The 12,500-nt window shown below is 47.3% G+C and overlaps 1 protein-coding gene across 1 annotated transcript in view; it reads right to left on the bottom strand.

Moving 5' to 3' along the window:
• sh3bp4a (SH3-domain binding protein 4a) overlaps nt 1-12,500 on the bottom strand; it is a 37,477-nt gene that overhangs the window by 18,643 nt on the left and 6,334 nt on the right. The window contains exons 2-3 of the mRNA XM_031558605.2: nt 7,182-7,380; nt 3,816-6,208 (exon numbers count right to left, since the gene is read on the bottom strand). Coding sequence (XP_031414465.1) covers nt 3,816-6,208; nt 7,182-7,302 — 2,514 coding nt within the window. The 5' untranslated portion in view covers nt 7,303-7,380. The remainder of the gene's footprint in view (nt 1-3,815; nt 6,209-7,181; nt 7,381-12,500) is intronic.

The following is a 12,500-nucleotide window of genomic DNA, read 5'->3' on the forward strand; positions in this document are numbered from 1 at the left end:
GGAACTAAAGCTGTAATTTAAAAATCAATTTGCTCTTGCAAAACGTGTTCCATCTTTCCCTGCCTCGCATTGAGGTGTACGGTAATGGGACGGTCTGTGCCTGATAAACAAGGCGCATGACAATGACACACTTTCCTGTCCAGTTTTTTTACAATCATTTTTACATTAGTCTCAATACCATGTCCACTATTTTCAAAACACTTCACACAGTGTGCTTTACAAACACACACCTGAGCACATTAATTAAACTCTTGTGAAAATGCACTACAACCACCAAAACACTTTCTGACTTCACCCAGACATGACACATGCTGCCATAACTATATGGCCTCTCCCAGCAACACTACTTTGCCACTCAAAATACAATGGACTAAAAAACAAAAACAACTTAAATCAATGCAAAATGCTGCACACTGCTGCAGTGTGTTGTTGCAGTGTTGCATTAGACAAAACAGCAAAAAAGTATGACACTTCTTTACAGTACATATTGTAACACCAACCAAATAAATCTGAAATGCTGCAATATGCTTCTATATCTTGTCGTTCTACTGTTTCCAGTTCAGTAGAAGTCATACTACTACTAGAAGTCTGCTGTAGACCTAATGCAGATTCATAGTATCCTCGGTGTCAGTCGGCAATTTATTACTGTATAAATTTCACATTTACCGTAACGGTCACCCCTGCCTTGAGTCTTAATAAAGATGTGTCTTATCCTCTCTACAATCCCCCATGCCCTACAAATATTTCAAGCCAAGCCGCTATCACCACAACACCAACATCAAACTTTTTCATCTGCTGGTTTGCTTGTCACAATACTATAGATATCACTATTGAGTGTGGTGAATACAGTGGAGCTTCATTCATGGGTCACTTTCTCTTAATGATAGCCCACAACTTATCCGTAGAACAAATAACTACATCTATATACTGCCTATATACATATATGACCATTTTTGTATAGATGGTAACAAGGCTCAAAAAAAAAAAAGAAAACGAAATACATGTTCCGCTTAAATCAGAATAATCTGTCTTATTTCAAGCATTTAGTTTCATTTGTTTACATATTTCCAACAGCAGTGATCTAAATGTTGTCAGGTTTTGAACTGAAAGTTTTGCTGGTGGTGAACATTGACTGACATTGGGGAAGTTATGAATTTCAGAAGCAGTAGATTGGATGCACTTTAAATATCAAGGCAGCAAAGAAGTATCCAAAGCTTAGTTCCCATATATCCCATAATAGTCTAATGATACGGCCAATGTGTGAAGTGTTTTGAAAAGGTGAACTCTGAAACAAATTGATTGTAAAGAAAACTGTAACATCCAGATATCTGATAAAAAAGGTTCACTATATGAAATAATGGAGAAAATGAAAACATTGTATAGACAGCACACTATCTGCTCCTAAATGGAGGCCACATGTACCGTAAGGACAGCAGGATGAGTCTAATGATAGACAATCCAATGATCACAAATCTAGAGATCGCAGCCGGTACCAGGCGGAAGTTAAAACAAGAGGAAGCAGAGCAATAAAGGAAATCCAGGAATTGTAGCGAGGGTTAAGAGACAAGCCAGAACAAACAGGCAAAACCACACACACACACACACACACACACACACATACACACGCACACACACAAACACACACATACACACAAGCACGCACACACACACACACACACACACACATACACACACACACACACACACACACACACACACACACACACACACACACACACACACACACACACATGTACTGTGTTTTAGGAGCACACGAGACTTCACACACTTCACAAGCCGTGACACAAAGAGAGTTGAAACACTACTAGGTCATACACAGGTGTGACTATTGAGAGCCCAGTCAGGACGAGCACCCTGGGGCGGGGCGGGGGAGGGGGAGGACATGCCAGGGACTATTGAGAGCCCAGTCAGGACGAGCACCCTGGGGCGGGAGGGAACACAGATGGCTACAAACTACACTGAGGAACCCAGCGTCTGTCAGAAGTGTCCAGGGTTGTTAAAGATGTACTTTTCAGTGAGATTTCCTAAATAATATAAACAATGTATGACTGGAGATGTCAGATTGTAAACCAAATCTTCTGCAGCACTGGACCAATGTGTGGAGAAAAATGTAACCCTGCTGGAGATGAGTCTACTGACTCCAGACGTTTTTTACACAGCTGACTTCAAGAATGTACAACAATACCCACAAACAGCTTAAACAACTGGAGACCAGGGGGATTTCAAGCTCTCTTTTTTCTAGACAGTCGCCTTGACAACAAACAACAAAGTATTTTTTTTCCCCTTTCCCTCCTGCCGGTGGCCATTCTGAGAGACACAAATCAGCTCAAGCATATCACTTTCACAGCCATGAATATAAGAAAATAGCCTCACTTAAAGTCTGTTCCCTCATCAGAACTGTGAAGCTGACAGTGTGTGAGGGTGTTACCACTTTGTTTAAATGTACCATATTGGCCGAAGAGACACTATTGTACATCTTGTGTCCCAGTGTCTGATTTCCCATGATTCCATCCATTCTGTTCAGAGCCAGCACAGCACAGCGCAGCACACAAGGCAAGATCAGAAGCCTGGCACCATGCTGTTTCAAGCCAAACACTTTGTACAGTTTTGTATCAGCGCGCACCCCGGCAAGCAATCCTAACACACTTTTGACAGAACTAGAGCAGACCAGAACTTTACTTGGGCATGTTTGGCATTGTTCAACGCCACGGATGCCTCTGTGTTTAAGGACCCACAGCCCACACTGCTATTCTTAAAGCTTCTGAGACCTAATATCTTCTGACATTCTTAAACTTAACTCACTCTGACGCCCAGTTGGACGAGCGTGGCTGTGGCGACACTATCGTTAAGGGTGGGGGTCCTTCTCCTAACATGCACATATTTGAGTTTCTGTTCAGTTCATTCGCTGCGCTGTCACGCTGGATAAAAGAGTCTGCTAAGTAACCAAATCTAAATGTCAACCTTGGCCAGCGGCGCCTGTCACGGTCTGAAACGTGCCCTCCGTGTGCATGCGAGCGCACCCAAACACTTCTCCCATCTTCCGTGAGTGCATTCGAAAGACAAACCTGCTGAACTAAGGCTTACGTCATGTGCTGCAAGACTGTTTGTGTGTGATATGCTAATGTCTTTCTCTTTTCTTAAGAAGGAGTGTGTGTATGTGTGGGTGTGTGTGTGTGTGTGTGCATGTGTGTGTGGGTGGGTGTGCATGTATGCCTCGGTGTGCTTAAGTAGGTGGGTTTATATGTGTTTGTATGTAGATGTGTTTGTGTGCCTCTGTGTGTGTAAGTGTGAGTGTGTGTGTAAGTGTGAGTGTGTGTGTTTATCTGTATGCCTCCGTGGTGGTCTATGTATGTGTGTGTGTCTGTGTGTGTGTGTGTGTGTGTGTGTGTGTGTGTGTGTGTATGTGCGTGTGTGTGTGTGTGTGTGTGTGTGTGTGTGTGTGTGTGTATAGGCTCAGCGACTGAAGCATAAGGGGAAGTCTGGGCGGCTGCACTTTTAAGCCCCCTCAGCAGGCCAGATAAGAGGCCCACGATAGCCAAGCTAAGTGCACTCTCATCAGAAGCGGCCTGCTACCACACCATCAATCAGAATTAGCCTGATAACAAACCTCCAGAGAGTGATATATATAAAAGAAAGACCAGGCAGATGCTAAGCAACCTTCTATCACATGGCCACCGGAGAGAAACAAAAGAGCACACTTCATTTAAAATTGTGCTGAGCAGAGCACATACTGTGAATGAGGATCAAATGTATATGTGAGCAGACGAAAAAAACAAGCTTTTATTTTTACTTACAGTCATCAGCTCCTTCTGAAAGGACTTCCGCTCCTTGATCTCCAGGTTGTTGCAATCCTCTTTGAGCTTCTCCAGAACGGAGGCCACTCTCTCGGGTTCGCTGTCCAGCTCTGCTCGGCAGAAGTACGTCAGGGGTAGGTTCCCATATCCCAAAGCATCGGCGAACGCCCGCCAGTTCCCCACGTTCTCCATCAGTACAGTCCGCACGGAGGCGTAGATGTACGTGAGGAACTTGCAGGGTTTCAGAATCTGCTCCATAAGAATCGTTGTAGTAAGGTCCGGCCCGCAGAAGTATATCGGTTTTACTTTTCCCAAGACCAGAACGTTCTTGACGTGCACGAGGCCGGTCTTTCCCTGATAATATCCTATATACCACTCTTTGGTCCAGAGTTGTCCCTTCAGCTTGATCTTCTCCTCACTCAGCAGAGCAATGACATCCCCTTTTTTGTACTCCAGCAGGTACTGATTCTTGTGCTGACGAATGACTGTTTTGAGCAACTTGCCGAATTTCAGATTGGTGACACAGCGCTCCTGGAACTGTGGGTATTTGGTGGTGATGGCCAGAGGCGAGAGGATGATTTTCCCCACCTCCTTCTTCTTCAGGAACCTCCTCTGCCCGTTGGATCGTGCGTTGGTCTTTGGTGGCGGCTGAGGCGTTTGGACGCAGAACTGAGCCAGGACGCCGTCCTGGTTGTCTTTGACCTGCACCCTCAGCGTGAAGTCGGAGATGTCGTCGGCGTCGCGTGACGTGATGAGGTAAATCAACCTGCTCACCTTCCCCAGTTTCACCTGGAAGCCCTGCACAGCTCGGGCCTGTTCGTTGGCCTTCACCTCATAGTTACACATGTTGGAGTACACGCCGATCTGCAGGTCCTGGGGTCTGCTCAGCACAAACTGATGCTTCCCCCATAACTGAAGGGCTACCGGTGGAGCCGAGTGGGCCTGCTTACCGACCTCACTCACGAGCAGAGTCTTTGGGGCACAGTCGTGGCCGAATATGGCCACCACGGTTTTAAATGAGGGGTGGATGTGTTTAGGCCCGTACAAACCCAGAGTCAATTTCTTCACCATGTGGTCCCACACTGTTGAGCTGATGGAGATGTTTCGGGCCTGAACCACCACGGCCACGTACATGCAGGGCTCCAGGTTATCCAGCTGGACCTGCACAGTGTCACTGTATATGTAGGCCTGAGGCAGGGGCACGTACGGGCCCTCCTTGAAGTCGCTGCGCACACACACCACCTCTGCCAAGTGGGTCCGGTCCTTCTTCACGTCCACCGACACTTTCATCTCCAGCGTGATGAAGGACTTCACCTCCATGTTGCTCAGCTTGATCTCCACCACGGGGCTCACCGTGGAGCAGCGGTCGTTGTTCAGCTCCAGCGGCGGATCCAGCAGGGCCTTCATCGATATCTGCTGGGTGTCCCCGGGAGCGACGTGGCCCTCGGGGACGTGGATGCTGATGTGGGTGTCGGGCAGCTGCACCGCTCCGCCACAGCTGTCCAGCCTGCAGATGATGTTGGTCTCCACGGGCTGCGTCTGACCCCAACCTGGGTTCTGACCCAACGAGTCCAGGTCGTGGCAGGACCTTGCCAGCTTCCGGTGATTCAACCACGCGGTCCTGAAGTCCTCCCTGCTCTGGAACTGCTCCGGGGATGGGGCCTTTAGGCCACTGAAAAACCCATTGGAAGGCAATGGGGCGTTCGACTGAGTCTGCAAGATGGATAACTCGGACAGGCTGTAGGACCTTTTGCTCCTGAAGAAGGGGTTGTCTTTACGGAGCATTTGCAAGGCCTCCAGGTTTGGGCTGATGGGCGTGAGGTCGAAGATGCTATTGCTGTGTCCGTTGGTATTTGGGGTCATGGCGACGGTGCTGGTGGTGGATGGGGATGCGGAGGAGGGTGGTGGAAAACTGTCGAAGAGCAGCAAGTCCATGGCGTTGCGCTGGTTGGCCCTCTCTTGGACGTTCTGATCCAGCAGTCCCTCCATGGAGCCGTTGAGGAAGGGATTGGTGGAGGAGCGAATGGAGAAAGGGTTGTTGTGGTAAGGCAGCGAGGGCGTCAGCGTCACCCCGGTCCACTCTCCAAGGAGGTCCAGCTCCTTGGCTCCTTCCTCTGAGACGTCCCCGAGATTGTCTATCATGCCACTGTCGCTGAGTGAGGAGTTCCGGTAGTTGACAGGCTGGACGTAGGCGGAGGGAATGTAGCCCATCTCTGTGTTGTTGTGGGCGTACCACCACTCCCCTCCGGACGTGTCCAGCACGTAGAGGCGGTCACCCTTGGAGAACTTCAACGTGGTGAAGCTGGATGGACAGTAGTCCTTAATGGCGACCACCTCCCGTGCTGTACCGAATGAGGCTGAGGTGTCCAAGCGTAAGGCACTAGGAGAAGGCACTGCAAGCAAGAGAATAAACATCAGTAACTCTTTCCATGACGGTCCTATTAAATATGATTACCCTTAATGACTCCATTGACTCAAACACATCTCAAAACGACTCAATGCATTGTTTAGGGTTTTTGATTGGGTTAGTTTAATAATGAGTGGGACAGAACATGATAAACGTCTATGTAAGCGCTGAAAACAAGTATAATGAGGAAATGAATTGAGATGAAACCCTAGGACCAAATATGATAAATGTAAATAAATGTAAGCGCTGAATTCTATACCCTGTCTCTAAACTCTATATACTCTCTATACTTGATACTCTATATCCAGTCTCTATACTCTATATCTATTCTCTACTCTATACTCTATATCTATCCTCTACTCTATAGACTATATCTATACTCTAGTCTATATACTCTCTATACTTAATACTCTATATCCAGTTTATATCCAGTCCAACAATTTATGGTGATGGAGACACTAATGTTAGCCTTGATATCTTTCAATTATATAAATGTTGTCATGTTACATGTAGCCTTCAGCATACGCAACCTTGGCCAAACTTTTTGTTTACTTCTGTGAAGGGAGAGGAGGTAAGGGTGAGGGTAATACACTGCCCCCTATCTGCTTGGAGTGGGGAGTATGAAATCATTTAGCTTGCTATCCGACAGCTAATCAGGCTTACATACAGCCCCTTTAATGCTTCATTCACATTAACAACTGATTTTATTCATTTTCATGTCACCCTAGAATAAACCTGAATGCTTTCTCAGAAAGACAGTGCCTAATGATTATAACATCCTCATTACATGGTCTGATTATTAGGCACGATTATGTGTTTACAAAGCTAATCTGAATTCACACATCTTTGTGAATAGAGAGAACATTTTTGGGTGTTGTAATGTAGCATACGGCTACACACGCTATGCAATCAATCAACATTCCCCAGTGAGGTAATGGGATATTAAGACTCACACTGACCTTTGACATCTGTGAGACAAGGCTCAGACACCCCATCGCTCAGATCGATGAGTGTTCCCTCTGACTTGCAGCGTGGAAGAACGTTGTTGTTGTTCGTCACTCGAATTCGGTGGGCGGCCATATTGGTGCGAGCCCCTGTCACACTACTTTCCCATTTCTCAAGAAACACGTATCAGTCATTGGTGGCTTTCCATTTCACCTGCAGGGACACACAAATGCCACTGTGAACATCTGTATGTGTGTCGAGCTGGGACACCATAAATCCTGCTGAGAAGCTGTCATTTTAAACTACACACACACACACACACACACACAGACACAAGAACAATAGACAAGATTATGAAGAAAACAATGAATTGAGTAGCCCACAGATAGATAACACACATGCTGACTGGGATGAGAGTAGTTTATAGGATGACCGACAGGCTATGCAGTCAGGTTTGACGCCGACATTTACTCTTCCAAATTGCTTTTCAAGGTCTCAGGACATCCGCCATAGCAACATTTTAAGAGGGCGCAATATTGCATTTCCTGTTCTTGTAAACAGAGCTTCATGCCAACGACAATATCAGCACAGGAGGGGATTGTTATACCTGTGCAGCACAGCCTATTAAGAGTTATTTACGCTGGACCACTTCCACATATCTTTGCAGAAGGATACTTTCGATTTCCAGTATCCGTCTTCCTCTGTCGAATTTTTGTCAAGAAAATAAGGCACCATTGCAACAGAATATCAATTAGGGAGCGTCTCTAGCCGGAGGGTGCAATAAGACAAGGTTCTCCTAAAGAGGGAATGATAAATACCTCTGAGCTTCCCAATGCCCTTGCCCCAGGGGAACTCGTTGGCATTCACACAACCCCCCCCCACCCCACCCCACCCCCACAGCCCCCAACCCCACCCCCACCTCTAAGTCTAACAATGCTAAAGATGTCAGAATCTCACGAGCACGACTGTCAGAACGCGTGGACTGCACACGACTCAGTGGCAAGGCATTTCAGGAATGCACATCTGCACACAATATCTTTTCCAGCTTCTGGACAGAAATACGGTAAATGTTTGCCATCGCGTTACAGCGGCATCCTGTGAGCCATCTCGCCGGGAGCATTTGTAAGTAAAGACGCCGGGGTAGAATATAAAGTGGGGGATATGCGTTTATTTCCCTTTCCTCTGGTCTGCGCTGTGTTTTAATTGGGGTGGTCCCGGGGATACGGGGACATCAAAGGACGACTCTGGAGATGCACCCCTGCGGTGCTGCGGCAGCAATTAGCCGTGTCCAAGCGCCCACAGAGTTTAAACATACCACAAGTTCACCCCCAAAGCCAACGTCACGTCACATGTCACACATCCGGAGCTGGGGTTGCTGTCTCTGCATGACAAACACACAGAGAGAGAGAGAGACAAGGAGAGAGAGAAGGAGAGAGAAAAGGAGAGAGAGAGACAGGTAGGGACACAGAAAGACAGATACGATAGATAGAGATAGAGAGAGAGAGAGAGTGAGGGAGAGAGAGTGAGAGAGAGAGAGAGGGAGAGAGAGAGACAGGTAGGGACACAGAAAAACAGATATGATAGATAGAGACAGAGAGAGAGAGAGAGTGAGGGGGAAGAGTGAGGGAGAGAGAGAGGGAGAGAGAGAGAGACAGGTAGGGACACAGAAAGACAGATTCGATAGATAGAGAGAAAGAGATAGAAAGAGAGAGATAGAGAGAGGGGAAGGATGAGAGATGGTCTAGCAGAGGCAGACACAGATTTGTTGAGGCTGTCTGATGTGTAGGCAGGGGCCATTGTAATCTTCTTGTTCTATTTTATGGCTTCTTAAGGTAAGCAGATGTTTGGCATGAGGAACAGGGCTGTAGCCTTTATGCAAGATTACTGAGAGCGATGGCACGTCAGGGGACGGCTGTAAATCTGTCCCCCACCGACGGGAGAACTTTCATCACATCATGTGATGTGGAGAGCCAGAGGAGGGGAGTGGACTCCGAGTCAGACAGCAGAGCAGCAGAGTGTGTGTGTGTGTGTGTGTGTGTGTGTGTGTGTGTGTGTGTGTGTGTGTGTGTGTGTGTGTGTGTGTGTGTGTCTGTGTGTGTGTGTCGGTGTGTCGGTGTGTGTGTGTGTGTGAGAGAGAGAGGCAGGGAGGCAGAGACGAGCGTGCATTCCGTGTATGAATAAACATTTCAGTAGAAACGGCTAAATGTTTTTTTATATATACGTTATTTATATATTTAGGGCTTACATATGGCGAGGCAATATCTCCTGAGCTTGAATATAACAGATAAATCCTAATCTGTCCAATCTTCAAAACCCAATATGGGTCCATAATAGGATCTCATTCATGCTTTTTAGAACATAAAAACCCGTTCTGCTACGAGGGGGGAAACAGTTTGGTGTCTGGCTGTTCTGTTTTGATTTGCGGTAAATGTATTACCCACCACAGACGCCTAAAAACACATTTGCTGTTTTGATGTATTCCATCTGAGGACTGAGATGATATGAAATGATCCAGTGGTGCAGAGAAAATAATCCCAGAGGCTCTTTCGCACTAGGTGGGGAGGACATAATCCTACCACCATCTATCTCCGTAGAAAGATTTTTCTGCCTTACTGTCAGGCTTTCGAGGCTGAGAAGGAAGACGGTGTGCTGCCGCTGATCTAAACTAAGGCATGGGTTTATTAGAGTATTTATACATGTTTCTGCAACTTAATTTAAGATACATCATTTAAGATACATTTTCATTTTTGACACATTAATCTAGACCAAAAAAGGAATGTCATGATCATCATACACTTTCTCATATCCCAGTGTGCCGTTAAAAGCAAGTCTGAATTGGGTCAGAAGCATTATCGCCTTCACCTCTCATACCCCTGCCCCAAAAAAGTGCTCTGCCTTGCTTTTAGGCTTAATCCATAATTCAGACCATCTGCTGGGTCATGGGACAGCTCGTTTTGCTGTGAGAACAGGGACGGTTTCAAAAGAATCGAGTCCCCGTTGCCGTCGACACCAAACAGAACAAATGTCGTGAGTCGCCCTCGGCCCTCACTGCACTCAGCGCCATGACCTCTGTTCCTGATGAGTGTGTGTACGTCCAGCGCCATGACCTCTGTTCCTGATGAGTGTGTGTACGTCCAGCGCCATGACCTCTGTTCCTGATGAGTGTGTGTACGTCCAGCGCCATGCTAAAGTAAGTCTCACTTCACTCAGCGCCATGACCTCTGTTCCTGATGAGTGTGTGTACGTCCAGCGCCATGCTAAAGTAAGTCTCACTTCACCCAGTGGCCCAGACCTCTGTTCCTGATGAGTGTGTGTACGTCCAGCGCCATGCTAAAGTAAGTCTCACTTCACCCAGTGTCCCAGACCTCTGTCCCTGATGAGTGTGTGTACGTCCAGCGCCATGCTAAAGTAAGTCTCACTTCACCCAGTGGCCCAGACCTCTGTCCCTGATGAGTGTGTGTACGTCCAGCGCCATGCTAAAGTAAGTCTCACTTCACCCAGTGGCCCAGACCTCTGTTCCTGATGAGTGTGTACGTCCAGCGCCATGCTAAAGTAAGTCTCACTTCACCCAGTGGCCCAGACCTCTGTTCCTGATGAGTGTGTGTACGTCCAGCGCCATGCTAAAGTAAGTCTCACTTCACCCAGTGGCCCAGACCTCTGTCCCTGATGAGTGTGTGTACGTCCAGCGCCATGCTACAGTAAGTCTCACTTCCCTGAGTACTAACTCTCACAGGGGTGGGCCGGTTGGTTATATGGTTCAGTGCTGCCGAACCCACAACCATGCAGTGACTCACCCTAATATTATGTCACCACCCTAAAAGACTTTCCTTCAGCGTCAGACACATAACGACCCAAAGGTCCCTGGATGGGGGAGCCGCAGATGAAGTTGTTTATGGATTAATCCAATGATCGGCCTGACAAGACATGATGAATTGGAAGCCGATGCAGACTGTCACCCATTTGTCACCAACTTTCGAGTTCACTGAAAAGTTTGCCTCCGCAGTTCTCTGTTCTCAGTAGCGGGTGGGAGTCTCTCTCTCGCTTGCTTAATGGAGGAAACCTGGTGTGCGCCGGGGGGGGCAGTTGTGATCTCAAGCTCCCAACTCAATAACGCAACCAACCTCGCAAAATATAAGAAATGTTAATCAGCCTAGGAGTGCAATGGGGACAAGGGGAGAGATGTCACACTTCCGAAAAGCAAAGACAAAAACATCCTCGCCGTCTTTCGGCATTTCTCTCTGTCTGCGAACAGAGCTGGCAACTTCAAGCGAAATCCCTCAGCAAACCTCCGAGAGTGGGCGGAAATAAAAACGCCGTCGCGCCACTTCACTTGCATCAGCAGAGCATTCATCTTAATCTTTTAACCATTCATTTCATCACAGCTTATTAACTTATATCAACTCTGTCCTTTAGCCCTCACTTAAAGCACCAGAATATTAATTGCATCATTAAAACCGGGGTGTAAATAATCCGCTTAATGCAACAAAACGACAGGAGTTATTTACGGGAATCCTGGAGCCGCCAGGCTGCTGTGAGTGATGGTGAAATGCAGGGATAGCGAATAGTGCCTTGTGGGGGGGGGGGGGGGGGGGGGGGGCGGGAATAGTCCAGATAAATCAAACCGGGAGGTCATGTCCTCTTCAACAACACCAGGCTTTTCTTCTCTGAGCCATGGAGCCAGACTACCAAGCAGCGTTAGCACCATCCAGGCAAATATTAGTGCAAGTGTCAGGGTCAGGTAAGGCAGCCAAGTCATTTCGCCTCGTGCCGCTCTCCATTAGTAGTACACTTCTGCTGGAGGGAGTGAAAGGGCTGTTTGGATAGATGCCCCTGCATGAAACACACTTATTGAACAGCTTCTGATAGAGGGAGTGAAGGGGCTGTTTGGATGGATGCCCTTGCATGAAACAGACGTATTGAACAGCTGTGAGATGCAATGAGACCAGTATGAATCACCGGGGCTTATCAGGAAGGGATTCTCCCAACGCTCTAAATCCTTCAGTGATGTCATGCGCAAAGAGGATACAACGAAGCTTACTCAACACTTTCTTCTACTGGCTGGCCTGTCAACACTGCAATCCTTATTTGGCAAATCATGATACTTTTCAAATCAATAAATGCTACAGACACACAGTCTCTGTCTCTCAACAGGTACGGCACCCCCAAGGTCATGGGGTCCGTTCCCAGGGAATACAAGCACTGACAAAATGTCTACTAGTCCCTGCCAGTAAGTCACACTGTTCTAAAACATCTGCTAAATGACTAACTGTAAATGTAAATGAGTGATCACACACGGAGGCCGACTTGTGCGGGGGATTAGCCGCTAGCTCCAA

This window comes from Clupea harengus, chromosome 21 (assembly GCF_900700415.2).
Source record: "Clupea harengus chromosome 21, Ch_v2.0.2, whole genome shotgun sequence".
NCBI lineage: Eukaryota > Metazoa > Chordata > Actinopteri > Clupeiformes > Clupeidae > Clupea > Clupea harengus.